General features: G+C 41.7%; 1 protein-coding gene across 3 annotated transcripts in view; it reads left to right on the plus strand.

Moving 5' to 3' along the window:
- Positions 1-234: 234 nt before the first annotated feature.
- Positions 235-21,887, plus strand: part of paqr6 (progestin and adipoQ receptor family member VI) — a 34,469-nt gene continuing 12,816 nt past the window's right edge. Inside the window, exons 1-2 of one of the 3 annotated variants that reach the window (XM_085803624.1) lie at positions 235-453; positions 21,139-21,410. In XM_085803624.1, the coding sequence (XP_085659750.1) occupies positions 393-453; positions 21,139-21,410 (333 nt within the window). In that variant the 5' untranslated portion in view covers positions 235-392. Of the gene's footprint in view, positions 454-725; positions 972-6,910; positions 7,059-21,138; positions 21,411-21,887 lie in introns of those variants that run through there. The other 2 variants (XM_085803626.1, XM_085803625.1) reach the window with 2 other exon arrangements.

A 21,887-nucleotide genomic window follows, 5' to 3' on the forward strand; every position in this document is an offset into this window, starting at 1 on the left:
GCCTCCACTCTTTCTCTCCAGTCCCCCCCCTCTCTTCCATCTCTTGTGTTCCTCTGTTCCGGGCCTCATGCCCACCACCACCGCCACCACCAGCCCAACACACAGAATAACCAATCCCCTGTCAGCAGGGTCAGTGCCACCCTAACAGGAGACGGCTGGCACTGCTGCCGGCCCAATTTTTTTTTTTGCTGGGTAAGGGGGTTGGGAAACCTCACTGACCCAACACAATCCTCTTTCTGGGAGCCCATGAAGCTGTAGGGCTGCAGAGAGGTCTGGGAGAGTGGACGTACGGATCTGGCTGCTGGGACAGGATGAGAGGTTTAAACATGCACAAAACAAATTAGTTTGGATTCCTAACTTTAAGTTTAAAGTGCCTGTGATCTGTCTGAGAGATGTCCATGCAGGGGTCAGTGCTTGCAGTGGGGAAATGCCTCGCCTGCTTGGAGTTTATGTGTGAGTAACTTTACTTTATTTGACTCTTTGAAAAATGTCTGGGACTAAACTTACTGTAGTCATTTTTCTGCACAGCAGCATCTTCATGCATTTTGCACAGGACTGATGTTGTCCATGTTTGCCCCCATGCTAATGATGCTGGGGCTCTTGTCCCCTCTGCCTCTTCTCCCAACCGAGAAAGACAAGCTTTCTTTTCTTTGCAACAACCAATAGAAAAAAAGTCTCAGCCCTGAGGGAGGGATTTCGACATCGGAGGGTCCAGTATTGTTTTTATTCGTTGGCTGCAGGAATGTGCGGAGGGAGAGGAAGAGAGGCGGGTGTTTGGTACAGCAGGGACGGGCCAGGCTGCATGGGAGCATAAGGATGGACTTATAACTTTTCAGATACTCAGAGAAAAAAAAATTATAATAATTGATTTTTTCTTTTCTTTTTTTTTTCTTTTTTACTTTTTCTCTCCACTCGACGCCTCTTCGGTTCGTCTGTCTGCAATGATCCGATCGGACACATAAAGCTGAAAGGTCAGAGCAGGTTTCAGTGTTTGAGCGGCGGGTTTTCTATCATATAACAGCGCAGCTACACCGAGCGTGACTGAACTGTCTGATGTTCCTGACCCCCCCTCCTCCTCATGTACTCTCACCCCTAAGTCACTCCCATCTCTGAGAATTGGACAAGACAAAAAAAGAAAGAAAAAAAACGACTTGCGAAATATCTACCTGAGTGTTTTTTTTACTTCAATGTGACAAACACAGAATTTACGGGGCTAGGAACGTCTCATCAAACTCTATTTGTATGGGCATGTTTTAAGAGTTTGAGGGAACATCCAGTGTCAGTGTCTGTGGCTCAAAGTCCATGGGAAAGACATGAAGACAATAATAACTACTTTTTATTACGTTTATATCTCCAACCTTTTTTAATTATCATGTGTTTTTGTTATAGTTTTACCTTCAAACCATAATGGCCTAATATAATCAGTGCTGAAAATGAACTCCAATTAATGCAAATTCACCATTAACCAGTCTGACAGAGGCCATTCTGCCTGAGTGTTTTAAATTTCACTTAACTTCATTTTGCTGAAAGTCTTGATATAAATATAGTGATTCATGAAATATTTGACTGCAGGAGCTTCTTTTTTTTTGGTTTTGTTCTGGTGTTCTACTTTCGCTTAGTACTGCCTCCACCACAAGTTTTTTATTAAATTGATAATAATATTAACTAGCTACACTTTGATCAACTCAATTCAAACTTAAAATAACAATTTATCTGTTAGGAATTACATTTGTGTGAAAGTGTCAGTGCATAAGCACCTTATATAATCAGAAGAAAACATAAAGTTGACAACAAACAAGAACAGATAACATGGTGTGAAACAGTTTAAGATAGTAGATGTATTTAACATAGTCCATAGATAAACAGCAGGACCCTAACCCAGACTAACTGAACAGTAATGAGTCTCATGAAAGTCGGCACAAAGCTTAACATGGCTGGTATGAGTGACTTGTAGCCCGTAGTCTTGGAGCCATGTGGAGTCAGTATTATCTGAAGCTGTTTTGATAAAACTGCTGACCAAAAATGTATCACTGAAAAGCCTAACACTTTGGTGGAAAGGTTCCTCCTGGCTCCAGAACTACAGTAAGCACTAAAACTTTGTGGGAAGCTAGTTTCATAATTTCAGTGCAGCAGCTGAGTTGTTCACAAACTTTCAACAGGACAAAGTGTTATTGTTTTGTTTATTTTCTTGCTGTGTTACTGATTTTATACAAAAGGAGGCAGTATCAATCCTGTGGAATTTTCCCACAGGGACAATAAAGTTTTGTTGTCTTTTTTTCTGTTTTTTCTATTGAGTACAGTCTGTTATTTTAAGGATCCAGAGTAATACGCTGTGCAGTTGGGTGTGTCGTTGGACCGGGACACAGAGTGTGACTGTGACTGTTTCACTTGCTTTTTTGGAACATGACACAACCAGTGACTTATTTTGCCAAAACATGAATTCATGGACAGTAAGGTCTAGCATTTGCCTTGGACCTATGAAGTTCAGTCTAATCTGGCCTTTTGATATTTATAGTCAATGATGATTGAGCAAATAAACTCAGTGGGAGGAAGGGTGGATGGAGGTCACTGACCCTCAAGTTGTAGTAGTTTGGTGAGGTGGTGTGTCGTCAAGGCTGTTATAATTTATATCTTTATCTTTTGTGAACATATACCCTTGTAGAAATATGATGAGATAGAAAGTTGTGTTGACATAAAACTAGATGCTTTTCCTGTGCAGAATAAAACAGGATGTCCTCTGTGGTTAGACTCGGGACAAAGGAGTGTCTCCCACAGGTTTAGTGAAGTCATGTGACATAAGTAAGTCAAAGGCGACTTCCTGTAATCTTTGGGACATTTACAAAATATCTCAAGGACTATTTTATGGATGTCTTTGCAATTTTTTTTACAAACACTTACAGTGCTCAAAATAATTACAGATTTTTTTCTTGTACCACCAGCCGGTAAGTTTGTACAGCCGTCCATGTTCCTTAACAGAGTTGAGTGCTACTGCTGGATTGATGTGGCTTTTACTGAATTCTAATGTTAAATCAATAAAAGGTTGTGAATAGAAGACCCTGTATTGTCCTATCTGGGTTACTGTAGAAACATGGCTGTGCTGCATGGTGGGCCCCAAGGAAGAGGACCTGATCCCTGTGTAAATATGAAGGGCTTATTCCAAGCTACTGTAACTTAGTTGCATGATTAAATACACAAATGAACTCATTATAGTATTTCAATAGATTCCATTTAACCCTACACAGTGGTCTCTTAAGACCCACTCTTTTGCCTTTGTATGGAAGTATTAATAGACAACTTAAAATTACAATGTAGTTGTACATGTATAAAAGTATTTAGCCTACTTAGTATTTGTCAACAACTAACCATTCCTGTTGACACCTAAGTGTCGGCTGCTGTTGAAACAAGCTTCACACGACTATAGTGTTGTTTTAAGGTTTTTATTATGTTTTCATATGGTGTTAGATTACAAACTGGGAAATAGCTGGCAACTACCCAGGATTGTAAACCCCCCCTGTGTGGTGGGGTAATGGATGGCGGGAATAGTGTGTGGCTGGATTATCCTTTCACAGATGTAGCAGCTGTCACCTGGGAGCATCTTCATTACCAATATACAGATAGGCTACTTTCTTCAGTAATTCAGTGTTTTGGCTACAGAAATAGTGAAAATAGTGAAAAAGGCCCATCCTTAATTTCATCCCAGTGTTTGTTATTTTGTCTCTCTTTTTTTTGTTCATTTTGCTCGTTTGTGGTTGTTTTGCTTGTCTTTGTTGTCATTTTTTGTACATTTTAGCTGTTTATGTATCATTATGATGATTATAGGCTACATTTTGTGTTTAATTTGAGTCAGTTTCATGTCTCTTGTGCTTTTCAGTGAGTTGTAACTGCCATAGGATAACTATTAACGTCATTTAGAGACTTTAGGCCAAAGCCCCCTATGTCTGCACTCTATAGAGCTGTCTGATGATCATGGTAGGTAATATTAGTGCAGCAGATTAATTGCATATTTCAAGAGAATCGTTCATTTTGGTATAAAAGCATGAAATTTGGTACAGATACTCTCTAAGGGTCACTTTTTGGGAAAAAGATGTTGGCCACGCAAAAATTAAAAATGGCGGCCATTTTTTCAAGATGTTCTGTATTTAGTCTAGTAGGAAGAGGGGGGGTATCATGTATCCCCTGGAAATATACTTCTAAACAGTGTTTCTAGATTGGAAAAAATGTGTAGAAAATGATGAGCTATGTTAAAAAGTTGTCAGAATGTCCCATGTATCATTTTTATGCAAATTAGTGCCGCCATTATTGAAAAAACCTAATTTCACTATATCTCAGCCAATATTGCAGATAACTGAACAAATAAGGTGTCTAGACCCATGTTTTGGGGGTCAGAGATCATAATAAAACTATTCATAAAGTGATCACATGTTGGTGGCATGCTAGTAAGCCAACCTAACCCTTTTACCAATTACAAGACGCCAATATTGGAGATACCAAATAAGGTGTCTAGACAGAGGTTGTTGTGTGTTTAACCAAGGTTTATTTGGATCAAACATCATAATAGAACTCTTCTTGATGTGACCACTCTTCTCTTTCCCATGCCAGATGAACAGTCAAGTAAATGGTTCTCCACTATGCATCACTCATCATCGTTTTCACTGAAATCATCAGAGTTAAGCTCATCCTCTCCTTCCTCTTTCTCCTCCTCTTCCTGTTCATGCTCCCCAGTGTCATGGGGATCAACCAGTGAAGTTGGTAGGATAGGACCACAGGACCATCATCATAGGGTTTTGGTTTTTCCAGAATAGGTTCATCAGCTGGCTTGTACAAGGCGACGCGGTAGTTCACACGTCAGGCATGTGGCTTCAGAGCAGAGTGGCATGGAGGAAGGCGAGCCAGGTCAACCTTAGACTTGCAACTGAGTTTCTTGTCCTCCCCCACCATGTTACGTAGCAACTTGGCACGGACAACATCCACTGAAGACTCACGACTCTGTCCAAACATCAGACAGGTGAATTGCTCCAACTGCCTCAGCATCTCAGGCTTTACACTCTAGCAGAGTTGACTGAATACGTGAAACCTGGGATTCTTCTTCAAGGGCCCCACCTTCCTTCTCCCTTTGAAGGCACTGGTACAGTCTTCTCCACTGAACACATAGAACCCAAGAAGAGTGGTGCGGTGGTCTTCTCCCAGGGATTCTGCAAGCTCAGAGATGTTGAGAAGTTGTTGGTGTTGGGTTAAAGAAGCTTCCTGGATCTTCACACTGTAGGGGTCTGATGAAGTCAGCTTTAGCAGCCTTGCCCACAGCTTCTGCTCGTACTGTAACACATCCATCTCAACATCAATGGGGACAGGTGCATTGGAAGCCAGGCAGTAGTAGTATTGCAGAATCCCTGGGAGAAGACTACCACACCACTCTTCTTGGGTTCTATGTGTTCAGTGGAGAAGACTGTACCAGTGCCATCAAAGGGAGAAGGAAGGTGGGGCCCTTGAAGAAGAATCCCAGGTTTCACGTATTCAGTCAATTCAGTGACTGCTAGAGTGTAAAGCCTGAGATGCTGAGGCAGTTGGAGCAATTCACCTGTCTGATGTCTGGACAGAGTTGTGAGTCTTCAGTGGATGTTGTCCATGCCAAGTTGCTACGTAACATGGTGGGGGAGGACAAGAAACACAGTTGCAAGTCTAAGGTTGACCTGGCTCGCCTTCCTCCATGCCACTCTGCTCTGAAGCCACATGCCCGACGTGTGAACTACCGCGTCGCCTTGTACAAGCCAGCTGATGAACCTATTCTGGAAAAACCAAAACCCTATGATGATGGTCCTGTGGTCCTATCCTACCAACTTCACTGGTTGATCCCCATGACACTGGGGAGCATGAACAGGAAGAGGAGGAGAAAGAGGAAGGAGAGGATGAGTTTAACTCTGATGATTTCAGTGAAAACGATGATGAGTGATGCATAGTACAATTACAAGACGCCATTTACTTGACTGTTCATCTGGCATGGGAAAGAGAAGAGTGGTCACATCAAGAAGAGTTCTATTATGATGTTTGATCCAAATAAACCTTGGTTAAACACACAACAACCTCTGTCTAGACACCTTATTTGGTATCTCCAATATTGGCGTCTTGTAATTGGTAAAAGGGTTAGGTTTGCTTACTAGCATGGCACCAACATGCGATCACTTTATGAATAGTTTTATTATGATCTCTGACCCCCAAAACATGGGTCTAGACACCTTTTGTTCAGTTATCTGCAATATTGGCTGAGATATAGTGAAATTAGGTTTTTACAATAATGGCGGCACTAATTTGCATAAAAATGATACATGGGACATTCTGACAACTTTTTAACATAGCTCATCATTTTCTACACATTTTTTCCAATCTAGAAACACTGTTTAGAAGTATATTTTCAGGGGATACATGATACCCCCCTCTTCCTACTAGACTAAATACAGAACATCTTGAAAAAATGGCCGCCATTTTTAATTTTTGCGTGGCCAACATCTTTTTCCCAAAAAGTGACCCTTAGAGAGTATCTGTACCAAATGTCATACTTTTATACCAAAATGAACGATTGTCTCACTAATCTGCTGCACTATAACGTCATGTAGGCTATCTTTTGCATGAGCTCAAATAGAATCATTTGCCATGAGTGTAAATGAAACAAATGAAAATGAAAGAAATTAAATTTGTTAGTGTGTAAAACTCAAAAATCGATTTTCGTCGATTAACCGTTGCCATACAGTAGGTTACAGTAACTATGTTATCATGTCACCATTGGCGCGCGCTGAGCTGCTGGACTACACATGGCTCGTGTTGTTGTTGCTCCAGTGGTCCACGTGAGCACCGAGCAGCGCTTCTTACTGGCTCGTGCTGAGGGGGACAAGAGAAAAGGAGGCTGAGTTGTAGACCTGACACACAACTGCAAAGGCGAGGACCGAAGACAGACGACAGACAGACTTCAGACAGTCCTGCGTGTCCCACCTCCCACAGCTTCTAGCGTTTTCTCGGAGGGACACACGTCGGGGACCCGTCCACAGCCCTCATGTCCCAGGGACGCGGTAAGTCCACGAACTAAACGCAATTTACGCGAAAATGACACGCACTAGATATCCCCCCCCCCCCCCACGTCGCTGTCCACCGTATTGTTGAGGCGAAGTTTGTATCTTTGACCCTTGTTTCCTGTGTTTACAACTCGTTTGTTTAAGTTACAAGTCCGTACAAGTTGTGGTTTTTAAAGCCGCTGTACTGTAGGAAGTCCTGCTGGAGAGAGTGCAGAGAGGATGGAGGAGGAAATGGCAAACACACACATGGGGTTGAAGGCTTGAGACAGAAAACCCAAGTCCTTCTCAGAATTGACTGCATGTGACTGCCGTGTTTTCCCACTGGTTGCTCTGGAGATGTGTCCAGTACACAGTCCAGTCTCTCTCTCTGTGTTTTTCCAAGCTTTGAGATGTTTGGCTTTTTCCGTATTGTTAGCAGTTAGCTACATGGATTTAAAAGTCATCTTCCAGCTCCCAGTTCACACGTTGTCATCTGTAACTCAGCACAGAAGGAAAAGTGTTTTATCGTGTTTGATAATGTTTTCATGATTTCCACTGCGCAGAGTTGCATAATCAGCCAGTAGCGCCATGCCATCCCTGTTGTTTTCATCCACAGAAAAACCATCAGCCTGACATCCCAAAATGTTCACTACACTATCATCTACGTTTCTCACATTTGAGAAGCTGAATATTTAGCAATTTCCAGACTATAGATGATGTAAAATGATTATTTACTTGACACAGTTGAGCATCTCATGGGTTAATTGACTAATTGCTGCAGCTTATAGCTACAGAGCCTCATACAAATTGGTTGGTCAGTAAACTTTAGAAGTTAATCTCTAATTGTGTTGTATTGTCAGTCAATTAGGCTAAGTAATTTTCCAAGATAACATTCCCTTAGATTTCCCACAAACCACTACTCTGATGTGTGGATTCAGCTGTTTTTCTTCTTTTTTTATGATGTCAACTGAATATTTACGGCTTTTGGAGTAATGATCAGACAAAATAAGACACTTTTTCCCCACAATTTTCTGATTTTGTATAGATTATGTGAGTAATTGAGGAAACAACCTGTGGATGGTACTGTAACATAATTTGTAGCCATTTTTCAATTTGTAGCCAAACCTACCCCATATTTTGTTTATTTTATTCCACTGCTTGCAATTATAAAAAAAAAGTGTGATAATGAGTGTGGTAGGAGACGGGAGAGAGAAAACAGGAAATTCTTGTGCGCGAACAAGGATAAGCTATGTTGATATTCAGGTGCAAGTACTGTAACAAACATGTTGGGGAACAGGGGGAGGGGCTAAGAGTGGATATGTCTCCACAACATAACAGGACCAGCCTGTTCAGTTTTTTTTTTTTTTTTTAATTCTTTATGACTTTTATGAGCTCATGTTTGATGAGTTGTGAGTTAAAACCAGTTTCTATTTGACATCATGTTCCCTTTTTATTTGTCAAATGCTGCCAAGAGTCACATGCTGCAGTAACATGCTGACTCTTTGACGGGACTGTTAGTCAGAGAGTTCAGATGAAGGTTTTGTCTTGGTGTTATTCTTGGTTGAATGATATAATACAAAAGATATGTTGATGTCCTCTTGGTCTTGTATATGAGACGTTTTAGTTTCTGCAGTTATACATTGTCATCTGTAAGAACACATAGGAGCTGTGTTACGTAACCCAAAGCTATTCTTTTCACGTGAAGTGTAGACACTTACTGGGAAGGGGGTGACCAGGGAGGAACACCTATTTAGCAAAACATTCCTGCATGACTTCAGACACAAAGCAAAAATAGGGAAGTTTTAAAGTTGCATGACATGGTTTAAACTTTGTGCACGGTTTCCCCACAAATTGTCAGATATACTAGCCTATATTTGTGCTGTGTGAGAGAACATGTGTTTTTTTTTCTAAGGGGGACTCAGTTGTAGTTGTTTTTCCACAAACCATCAGGAAATGGTGAAAATGGTCCAGGCATCAGGCCCTAAAGGGAAATTTGTGATATTGTGAATTCTTGCATATTATCAATATGCAGGGATTTGAATAACCAGTAACAGTAAATATGGTAATGGCTGAATGTTTTTTTTTAATGTTGTCTGTGATAGGAAATGATCCCTCTATTTTTTCGATTCTCTATTTCTTTTTTGGACCAGATAATGAACTGATCTATTTAGAAGTCGATGGGTAAATCGGTCATCGATGATCTCAACTTTTGAGAAGCAGTGATCGGGGACTGACTTTTGTATCCTAAAATGATAGTTAATCTAATTAGAATGGTTGATGGTTTATTTTCTTACCACATTGTTCTGTCAATTCATTTTTGCTTTCTCTGACTGATGTCAAGTCAGGTGTGCATCTTCTCCGCTCACTTTTAAGCGCTGCAGTTCAAGACAAACTGGAAATTAAATGTAGGAAACAAAGGGGCGCAGGAGGTAAAGTGGGTTGTCCACTAATCAGAAGGTCGGTGGTTCAGTCCCTACTAGTCTAAGAAATCGATATAGCAAAGTATCATGATACTTTGTGTGACAATATAGTATTGAGTCTCATTTTGTAAGAATAAAACTGATTTTAAGTGAAATGAACAGACTGAAAGCTTGAGATGATGAACTTATGATAAAAGGTACACAATCATTCATGATTACATGATATTGTATCATGACTCAAGTGCTGTGATAATATCGTATCACAGGGCCTCTGGTGATCCCCAGACCTAATTCTTGGGCAAAATACTAAACCTCATATTGACCTTGTTGTATCATCGGTGTGTGAATGTGTGCATATATCTTAGAAAAGCACATTACGTGTAGGCTAGTGGTGTAAAGTGCTTGTGTGTGGTTACAAGGACAAGAAGTATGCAATATGAATGCAGTCTGTTTAAATCGTCTCTGGGGAAAATACCCACAGTTTAATAGATGATCGGTTCATGATTAACTGTAATGAACGATCACAACATGCCATATCAATTTAGTGACAGCCAGCAGTGAACCAACCAGCTTGATGGGTGATGTTGTCTGCCCTGCTGGGCCGAGCATGTTGGAGCAGGACGGTGGAATGCTCCATAGCTTAAGGAGAAGAATGAGGCGAGGCTGACGAAGGGACTGTGTGTGTCCATCTGTGTGGGCAACATGCTCCGTGCATAGCCATCTTATTGTCAGCCTCAGGCCAATAAAGACGTCCATTGAGAAAGGTCACATGACGAAATCACAAGCGAGGGTAAAGAATTTCAGAGACCGAGGAGAAAGAGGGAAGGAAGTGTTTGCTGCTTGAGTAAATCCAGAATTGAGAAAGGAATCACAGGTAACCACAGCAGTCTGGAGGTGATTTTTGTCTGTGGTCATGTGAGAAGTCAGATAAAATGTCTGGCGTCTTTAATTATTAGACTTTTCTTCTTCCCTGTAGCAGATGAGCACCACTGTGTACACAATGAGGAAGAACATGAAAAAGGCTCCTTATATCTACACAAGAAAGTATCAATGCAGTGACACATATTTGATGGATTGCTGTGGCTCCACTGTACTCTGGTACACTGGGTGAGACACTGACTATGAGGTTCAAGTGTTGACCCTCAGCTTTAAAGGGACAGTTCATATTTTTGGGACAGTCTTGCCATGAGTTACATCAGAAGATTAGGGCTGCAACTACGATTACTTTCATCATCGATTAATATGTTGATTATGTAAATGATTGATCGATTAGTTGTTTGGTCAATAAAATGTTAAATGTTGAAAAATCATATTTTGGAAGGCCACAATTAGTTTTGGCCTCCTTTTGGTTTGTTTTTGGCTTGCCTATGTGGGGCCATTTAGGGCCTGGAAGCCTGGCCATAATCTTGCCAGAATGAGTCTTGTTTTGACCACAAACCAAAGAGACACTGACTCAGTTTATTGTCATAAAGGAAATAAACCACAATTATAGCTGCTGCGCAGCGATGGGTCGGGTCCGGGCTACTTTTGGGCAAATTTAGGCAATTCTGAGCAACAAACAGGAGAATAGGAAGACAAGACAGTTGTCCTTAAAATGTCCAATTTGCATCAGTTGAGGATTGAACCCACAACCTCGGGAACCAAAGACCGTTGTCTATCGCACTGAGCTAATTGACAAATGGCAGTTCAACAGTGGCTTCACAAATTGAGTAAGCCATTCACTGTCGTGTAGGCAGAAAAAGAAAAATCAGTTTTTGAGGTAAAATAATGATATGTATTTGTCAAACATCTACTATGAGTCTAAGATGTTAGGAGCCTTCGCACATGGTCCAGTCCAAGCTATTTGGATTTTTAAATTTAGAAGCTTGCTGTGATGCCACCATTAGGACAATTGTCTTGTGTTTCGTGTTGAGGACATTTGACATTTTGATCGGTCATCATCATCATCACGCTGGCTGGGCCTCGAACTCACAACCTCTGACACCAAGAACCAGCGCTTAACTCAGTGAGCTAATTATCTGGAAGTGAGACATGGTGTGTGTCTTCTCAAATAGACTCAGGGAGTCAGTGTCTGGGCAGCTGTTGTGAACGCAGATTTCTGTTATCTAAACAAAAATCTGTTAATACATAAATTGCATTTAGACAGCAAAAAAGCTTGAGGACATCTGCCTTTTCAACTGTCATCATCATCATCATCACCCTCACTGGGTCTCGAACTCACAATCTCTGACACCAAGAACCAGCTCTTAACTCACTGAGCTAATTAGCTGTTAGTGAGACCTGCTGTGTAGCTTCATTTATCCACTCAGGTGAGCCAGTGCCCGGGCAGCTGTTGTGATGAAATGGTCAAAATTTCAGAAATTTAGTCATCTAAACAAAAATCTGATAATACATAAATTGCATCTTGACAGCATGGAAATGTTGGTGATTTGTTTTTAATGATAAGTGTTTTGCTTCATAAGAGAAAATATGATGTTTATAAATTCCACACTCACATTGACTGCAGTTGTTCCCATGAGAGCAGAATTCAAAATGTTCTCAAAAATTCAGTTTTTGAGATAAAATTCTGATATTTGCTAAACTTCATCAACCATGACTCCAGAATATTGTCATTTTTTTTCAGGAAGATTGAAAATGTATTTATCAAGAATTTGATGGTATATGTTTACAGTACTGTTTACAGTCAAACGTTTTCATGCACTGTAGGCTCAATTTTTGCTTAATCAAAAATCCGAGAAACAAGTTTTGTGGAGGACGGTCTGGAGATGCTCTGTAGCAAGTTTGGTGTCAATTGAGCAAAAATTGTGGGAGGAGATACATTTTAAAAGTTTTACAGTTATTGAAAAAAACAGAGTGATGGACTTCATAATTTGTAATAAGTTTAAGTGGACAAAAGTTTCAGCAGTATTGAGGCTACATTGTGGTGAAGTTTCAACACTGTAGCATCTACCGTTGGTATGGTAGGAATTTTTAAAGTTTTTAAATTTAAACGCTTATTGTGCCCCCCCTAGGAGGGGGGGGCACATGTCCTTGGAGTTGAGTGAATCTGGCATGGGACTGAACCTTTGTGCAAAGTTTGGTGAGTTTTCGCCCATGGGAAGTATGACTTCCTTGGAAGAAGAAGAAAGAAGAAGAAGAATTCCTAGGAATACAATAGTGTCCCGGCAGCTTAGCTGCCCGGACCCTAAATATTCACATTTAAGACGCTGAAATCAGGGATTTTTTAAACTTTTTTTCTTAAACTACCCAAACCGATTATTCGATTATTAAAATAGTTGACGAATAATCAACTACTGTGCAATTAGGCTAACTGTTGCGCCTCTACAGAAGATACTGTGCACTGCTCTCATCCCCTACAGCCAGCTAACCTAGCTTTGGGGCTGTCCTGATCATCATATTTTGATAATCGAAGCTTCGCGGACATAAAATTAATCAAAATCGAAACTTCGACGGCCGGGGGGGGTGCGCGATCGTAACGTCTGGGGGGGGGGGGGGGGTGCGATCGTAGTGGAAATAATGAAAGTAATGGCAAACAAACACTGCATATCTCCAAAATCAGGCAGGTTTCCAGGATGCCAAGTAGCCTACTCACTTTAATGTAACAATTGCCGATGAGAACCAGTGTCAAAAAGGGAAAAAAAAAAAAAAATCCATCACGGACTTCATGATCGATTACCATGGCAACGGATGAAGCTTCGAAGCTTCAAATTTTTTGGGTCAGCCCTACCTAGCTTATAGCACAAAATTAAGAGAGCCGGATACAGCGGCACCACTCTTATATTTTATCTTCATTATTTTATCATGATGTCATCTCAGTGTATAGTATGAAGACTAAGCAGGGATGTGTGTGCAGGTCTATTTGTGTGGTGGGAAATGCAACACAATGCAAAACCTTGAAGCTAGATAACTTTTCAGGCTCATGCACATGTAAACTATTTGAATCCCAGGGGTGAGTCTGGTATTGTAATACTGTACATACAGTACATGCTGGAAACAGATAAACAGCTAACCTGTTTTTTATTAAAGGTAGTAAAATCACCCCTCCAGCATCTCAAAGGGTCAATATTTAACATGTTGTTTGCTTAACACTGTGTAAAAATGACAAAGTGGCTGAACTTTTCTTCAAGAGCGATTGTCAGTATACAGTACGTGTTCACACAGTCATGTTGCTTATATCAGTGTCAGTGTGGGTCATAGTAGGGCTTGGTCCTTGATTCTGTCGATGTTGGAACAATTAAATGAAACCTACAGAGAGACCATCCAAGGAGTCCAGTTAAGCAAATGTTAGTGTTTTACCTGCTGCAGACCAGACTGAAAAGTGAAGAGTAGCAGTGTGGACCTGGCAGAGCATCACCAGGGAAGATACAGATCAGAGAATAAGTAAAGAAAAACCCAACATTAAGTATCTTAGCCCCAGGGTGCTCGGTGGTGGAGTGATTGGAGCACGTCCCGTCTGGGCAGAGTTTGCCCCAAAGCAGTCGATCGCTGGTTGTTTCATGTTGTTCCCTCAGTCTCGCTCCGTACTTTCCTGTTGAACTATCCCTTTAAGGCGGCATGGATTCTCATTTGATTGATGTTTGTAAAGGCATGCTGTCATGGACTTAAAGAATCATCTATGGTTGAGCTGATATTTATTATTCCATTTTTTGTTTTGTTTTTCTGAACATTGATTGCACCTTGGCTACAAACAAGAATTTGAACTGCTGTTTAGTGACAGCATTGACTGAATCTGAAACAGCCCCACTCTCCCCATGATAATATCATAGCTGCACGGTATTGAGTTATAAAACGCTGGAGATCTCCCACAATGTTTAGTGTTAAAGCAAAGCTGAAGTCTTGGTTAATGGGGACACACTGTGTTCTGAGCATTTTTGCAAACATGTAACAGTGAGGTAAATCACCTGGAGCAAACGGCTCTTCAATCGTTTCTGTATATGACATGATAACGGCCGTCTAACTTTTCACAATGTCTCCAGGAAACCACCTCCTCTAATGGTGGATGTTATCTTTTGAGGGAGGATGCATGCAAGATTAGAAAAAACAAAAAACAAACAAACACCAAAAGCCTGTGTCCGAGCCAAGGTTTAGAGAGGCTGTACAAAGGGAACATTTTTAACAACAGCATCATATGTGTTGTATGGGGCAGCTTCAGTGTCTGTCCAGCCTAACTCAGCACACATCCATGTGTTTTATACCATGTGAACACTTTCTCTTGAGAACAGGAGGAGAAGTGACTCATTTATTCCATCAAGTAAGCAGGATGAGCTCAGAGAGAAGGGTGGGGTGGAGAGGAGTGTGTTTTTGGCCTGTACATGGTGGTATGACGCTGCGCATCAACACTGTTGCATCACAGGTTCGAGGATCCTTGGAAACTTCTTTTGAAAAATCCAGGATGTTAATCACTTCACACACAAATGTGTTTTTGCCTTTTGATCTGTAGAGGGTTGAGTCTTAATGCAAGTGAAGTTGTCAAGTTGGAGTGTGTTTTTATCCACTTATGTATTGTGTCTGTGGTTCACAGCTGTGAAGAAGACAGCGCTCACTTATCAGGTTCTTCAGTCTCCTTGTTTATTGAAGGATCAGCATGTTGTGCTGATGTTTTGGCTCTGGCCCTGAGCTGCTGACTCTGACTGGAAGCTGTTTTCTTTTCACGTCTATCTTGTGTTTGAAGTTGAGAACAGCATTTTTATGCTCTCGGGCTTCTGCACTCAACGCTTCTGTTTGTGTTGCATTCAAATGTAGAGCATGGACAACTTTGTCACGCTGGTTCTTACTTACGCAGTCCGAAAGCTCGACAGGACACACTGACACACTTCCTGGGTCACTGAGCTCTGTGGAGCTACAGTACACGAATGTCTGAGGAGAGTCTCTGTATTCCCATTTCACATTAAAGGAGACATATTATGCCCCCTTTCCAGAAATTATAATAGTTCCCAGGTGTCTTAAAGGCATGTCTGTGACATGCTGTTGTCAAAATCCCCCAAGGATCAAACATCACAGCTCTTTCCATTCTCTCTAAACAGCCCTGTTCAGAACGGCTGGTTTCTGTGCCTGTCCCTTTAAATGCAAATCAGCCACTGCTTGCCCCGCCCCTTCTACTGGTACCAGGTAGGGGTGGTATTATGCAAATTCGAAACCTAGTTATATCACTGAAAGACAACTGAGGGAACAGCTCATAAAACCACATGGACTTCAACCTAGGGAACCTGCACAATTACAGATTTTTTGTCAATTCTCACATCCTGGGGGCCAGAAGGCAAGACAAACACCCAAATACATGTTAAAGAGCCTTCAGAAAGTGATATTTCCATAATATGTCCCCTTTAAATCAACTGTTAAAGCCATTTACAAAAACTCTATAACTCATTCAGCTCCTCGAAGGCTGTGCACAGCTTCCTAAAGTCTCAAGGTTTCATCTTTCACAGTGAGTAATAGGCTAATGTCTCTCCATGCGTAGATACTATATAATATGCGTGTGCTGCTGCACAAGGGAGAGATTTTGCATACATAGATGTAAAATTCAAATCAGTCACACAGCTTGCAGACAACACATTCAAATCTCAAACTGTCTATTCAAATCATTGGCACCACATGATGCTAATGATCTGAATTCAAATGAGTTTTTTTCCCCTCCACACTGAACCCAGTGGCTTTTTAGTAGGCTAGCTATTGTTATCAGCACAAGCTGTGGTCTTGTGTGTGCTGCTGTTTCTGTGCTGCTATGTTTTTTTTCCAGCCGTGATGAAAGCAGGATTTGTACCAGTGTGCACGCATGTTAGCGCACAGAGAGCTTGTGCGTGTTCTCCATGGTCAATGTGTCTGTGTGTGCGTGCAAGAGTGCTAGCTGCCTCATTTCCATCCAGCGCAGTGTGTAACAGTCATCCCTTGGCCCCTGTGCTCTCAAGGCTTTACTCTCCACAAAGCTCACTCTGTCACAGTTAACAGGCCCGGGCCTGCAGCTGGGCTGCAGCGAGCGGAGGTCGCCTCTCGTTGTTCCCACACGGCCGGAGTGGAGGCCCTCTAGGTATGAGCTGTAATGACAGGAGAGACGCCAGGAAATGTTTTATCCTGCCAGGTCTGGGGAGAGATGCCCCGACTCTGATGAGACGCTGGCGACCATAAAACTGTCGGGGGTTATGGGCTAATGAGAGCTCTGACTCTCATTAGTTTTGACTCTTTAGTATTTTGAAGAAGGTCAGAAGGTTAGGTTAAAATCTAATGAAATTTCCATGAGGTCCGAGATGACACTACCGGTAATATTCACTTGCATATATATTGAAAGACACATGTTTGTTTCCTTGGCCTAGTTTCTGATACAAACACATAATTACAGCAAATTAAGAATGTCCCCACAGTTTATTATGCTGACGGTCACGGTGAGTTAACGACATGACGGCAGAACAGTTTGTTTGTGTGTGAGGAGCCGGATCACATGGGACACTTTCATAGAGGAAAAACATGCAAGGTTTTCTGAGTTTGTGAGATAAGAATGAAATTCTTTACACTGCAGCAGATCCAGAAACCTACTTGTTTGAGGCTCATAGTTTACAACATTAAACGCTTGACATACTTACCACAAATCAGATTTGGTGGTTAACCAGTTAACGCACACTGTACCGCCCACGGTACGGCTCCAGAAGGTGGCGCTAGCATCAATTACTCCCGAACATTTTTAACAGCAGCCCTTAAGCATATATATTCATGTTATACATTGTTAGAAAGCTTAGATCGCCCCGATCAATTCAAGACCACCCATGATTTTTTTGGTTGCTCACAGCCCCAACAGGATTAGCAGTTAGGTCGGCTAGCCGCTAAGCTAACGTATGATGCGTACATACCTTTCAAGTCTTCCCTTTATCCACAGCTGATCTACAGCGACCATCTTATGACACAAGACCCTTTGTACAGCTAGCCAAGTATCCATGCTTGTGAAATATGAAATTCCTTTCCTTCTAACCGAAGTATTTTCCTCAATATGTCCATGTGTTTAGTCCAATGCGTAACGTAATACACGCGGATCAAAACAAAAACCGGCCCCGTTACCGCATTTTACGAGTCCCACGGCGATCTGTGACTACATGTGACTGAATGTTTACATCCGTGAGGTCTTCCTGCTTCAAACGACACCACGCAGTAGCCAATCGGTGGCAAGGATGGGCCGGGACATGTCTCGAAAGCCAATGAGGACACGTGACGATGAGACTGACAACGTGACTTTGATTGACAGCTGCTTGAGCCAATAGAAATTGTCCGTGAAATGAAGCAGATAACCTTTTAGCCAATAGTCTGAGGTTTTCAACGGTGTATGACACTACGCCATCACGTTTGGTTGCTGATAAACAAACCCCCGTGTATCCAACGTGCGCGCCACCCGCTCCACAGCATAGAAATACACAATGCAGATAGGCATATAGTTCTATAATCCACTGCTTTTAGGGGTGCGCCCTCTACTGCGCGCCAGGAGTTTAGCGGTTGTATTTTTTTTGTTTCTTTTGGTCTTTTGACTTGAAATTTGGACTGCAGGAAGCCAAGACTTGTGGCTGTGGCCTAATTGTGTCTATAGCCTGCTGAGAGCTCCCTGAATGTCTGTACCCATGTCATTCTATAGGCAAACCTATGGGCGGGGAAACAATTTAATCATTCTAACCTTTGCCATTTTTGTCAGTAAAGTCACAGAATCAAAAAAACACCTTAACAGTAATCCTGAGAGTGTTACCTTTACAATGATACCAGGCACATCTCTGAATCTTAAAGACCCACTCCGTGAAAATCGTGTTTTCTGAGCTTTTCACATGTTCCTGTGGCATTTTTCTTGTGTTAGAGCACTTATCAGCAGAGAAGGAAGTGCAAAATTGCATTTCAGAGTTTTTCTGCCTTCAAACTGCTGTGAACCAATGGCAGACGCGAACTGGCAGTTTCAGGAAGACTGGAGTTGAGGGTGTCACAGCTCCAGGGGAGGGCACTAGTGCTACAAGCTCCCGCCCCGCTCTGCATCTGGCTCAGAGGTGAAAGCCTTCACAGCTCGGTGTAGCTGTCTAGGTATAATAGGTATAGCTCACCTGGTAGAGCAGCTTGCACCATGAGCAAGGACTATGTTCCAGTCTGGGATCGAATCCCAGTGTGGAGTTTTACGCTAAACGCGCTGAATCTGTAATTGTACAATGTCCAGCTGTCAGCAAGCGGGGGGGTGGGGTGCGAGGAGGTGGCTGGGCGGGTGCAGAGCAGCGCAGTCTCCGCCCACCCCCCAGAGGTACATTGCTAATGTGCATGGCTAATGAGCTGGTTTTAAAATGGCCGAAAAGGGTCGCGGGAGTGGGACTTTAAACTATGTGGGATCTGTGCTGCTCACAACTTGGGCATGGCGTTATGGCAAAAAACATGAAAAATAGGGGCGTGCATTAAGAGGTTAAAGAATCATGATCAAAATGTGGTCTGAGCTAGAAGTGTAGTGTGACACACTGTGTTACAGCAATGCAGCACAATAAAATTATGTGGCTTTTTTTTCTTCAGTTTTTTGCAGTAACAGAGGGTAGTCGGGCAATAAAAACAGATTGGTGTGTATATTAAAAAAATAACCAAAGCACATGCCAATATTGGGATTCACCCATGTTTGTATTCTGTCATATTTCATAAACAAAAAAGCCCCTTTCATTCTGTATCCGTGACATTTATCCGCATCATTTTCCTGTTATATATCCTCTGACATGCACGCACCAGTATCTGTGTCTGTGATAGGCTGAAGTGGTTTGCATATCTTTCACCCTGAAGAACTATAGCATTTCATTGCACAGAGAGGTATTTAATGAGGTTGGTTTGATTTTATAGAAATTTCTCCATTTTTTTCTGAAATAAACTTATAAGTAAATGAAAAGAGAACAGTGTTGCACAATACTAAATATTCATATGTTTTTACATTTGTCTTTGTTAAAGTAATTAAATTCTGCTTAATAGTCAGAGTGTTTACTACTTGCACAACTGCAAATGTCCAAATTTTAAAGATACAAGTAAAAAAAAGATGTGGTTAAAGAGATAGGCATCTGATGATATATCCCTTGTGCAGACACAAGAAGGAACGCTCTATGTAATATTGGCTCCCACACACATGGTGTTATTATCATGCTTGCTTCTCTGTCACAGGCAACTGCGACGTGACAATGCCAGGCATTCTTCGAATCGATGTCTGGGTGCATCTCAAGAGCTGCCACAATGGCAGATTGTTCTCTGTGTCAGTGCCAGTCAACAAACACATCACACTCGATGGGACTCTGAAATCTGTCACAAAATCTTTGTAATGCTGGTATAACTGTGATCATCTTCACAAAAGATGAACCTGAAACCAACATCCAGAAATCTAATATGTCCCTATATATCCCTATAGTCACAGGGTAGGTTCATTACCTTTAATTATCAGTGCATGTCGTTTTGAGATCTGCAGTGAACACAATGGAGGTGAATGGTACATTGACCCCTGTCCCTCAAAACTCATCAAATACACAATCCAACAACTCCAAAATGCTCTTGTGGAGAAGTTGAGAATTGCACATTTGCCACACTATGAAATAATTATGTTACATTATGACGCATGAAACAAATACTCAGAGCTACTTGTGCTTTTGAAATCACTCCACCCAGCAGCCGTGTCTGGACTGTAATTCGGCTACGCATTTGCCTTGAAAACAACTCTGTCTGGTAATGTTACATCATTATTTCATAGTGTGGTGAATGTGCAGGTCACAACCACGAGAGCTTCGAGTTTATCTCCATTGTGTTCGCTGAGCAGCTCGCGTCTCTGCCTCCTGGATCTCAAAACAACATGCATACACCGATAAATAAACCTACACCCATGACTATAGGGATTATGGCAAATTCTCCAAAATGTTGAACTATCCCTTTAATTTTGCTTATTTTGCATCATAGAACTGAAAACAGTGAAAAGCTACAGTACCAAACTACAACCACAGGTGTCTGGATACAGGTCAATAATTACCGTCATTCTATAGAAGTGTATGTTTCCTTGGTGGTCACCACTTGAGCCTCCTATAGGGAAAACAAATCCCATTTGCCAGTTTCATACCTCAACCCGGGCAGCATGCAAAAAGCAAAACATGTAGGACACTGGTTTATGATCGATGACTGAAGTCTTATCTTTCCCTGTTTTAAAAAAAGTTCATCTGGTAGAGGCATAACATCTGTTGATCTGTTAATCAAACACATTGCATTCTGTTTCATAAATGTTTGGAAATTATGTTGAGATTTAGTAAGAGCAGGGAGGGAGTGTGTTTTGGAGCAGCTCTCAGGAGCAGAACATTCTGTGCTTCACAATTAACAGCAAAAATGCATATACTCCCTGGCAATGTTGAATGTAAATTTGTGCAGCATGATTGATTGATTGATTGATTGATTGATTGATTGATTGATTGATTGCAGACTTTAATTGACATTTGTCAATTTGTTGTTGTTTTTTATAATGTTGCTCCTCATAACTTTCATAAGACACAGGATGACTTTATTGAATTTGTAAAGCAATGAGATGGGCTTCAATTAGAGTGATAAACTTTCAGCTGACCTATTATAACTTCATCCTGCCAGGGACGATTAATTCAACACGCAACTGGATCACTGGATCACTGGGATCTTAAATTGATCTTGTTGTGTGTTTTGCTGTGTGTCCTTTGCAGTGTTTCCCGTGTGGCGGGGGATCGGGGCCAGCGGCGGTGTTGGAGGTGGGTGGAGCCAGGGTTGGGGGCGCTGCTTGCGATGGGAGCCCAACAGTCCAGGACAGGGGGCCCGGATCCCGGTGTTTGACTATCCCGTCTGGTTAGTCCTCTGTCGTGGGGGGCGTGCCAGGCTCAAGGAGGTTTGTCAGAGGGGGAGGGGCGCCATCAGACTGCCCACAGACATGCTCAGCATCAAGCTTCCCCAGCTCTTTGACATCCACCAGGTCCCCAAGGTAAGGATGCCGTGATTCTCATTTCAATAAAGGTGTGGCTTACTGTTCTTTACACATTTGTCAAATGAGTCCCTATTAAGTCGGTAAGAGGGCCGTTATTAAATTAGTTCTTGGTGTGATGTTTACGAGGAGGGGTAGTTTTATGATGATTACACAGCTTTTTTCTTTTTCTTTAGTAATGTTTTTCTCTGCAGCTGTAATTATACCAATGTTTAGATTAATACTGTATAACCATTCTCTGACTTGCTCACCACAAGACTTACAAATGTATAAATTAAATGAAATAAATTGGTATCTTTTGGGTGTTTCAAAGTACTTGAAATTCCTTAGCAGGTTTGTCTGTCAGGACTTGAGCTGACATGAGGTCTGACTTAGTGCAGATTACACCTCAACATGTACAGTAGAGTCACTTCTCTGTAACAATCATTAACATTTGTGTCGTCACCTTCAGGAGACATATGGCCACATGTTTTAAAT

This window comes from Trachurus japonicus, chromosome 16 (assembly GCF_045865225.1).
Source record: "Trachurus japonicus isolate A0001 chromosome 16, Traja_1.0".
NCBI classification, from domain to species: Eukaryota; Metazoa; Chordata; class Actinopteri; order Carangiformes; family Carangidae; genus Trachurus; species Trachurus japonicus.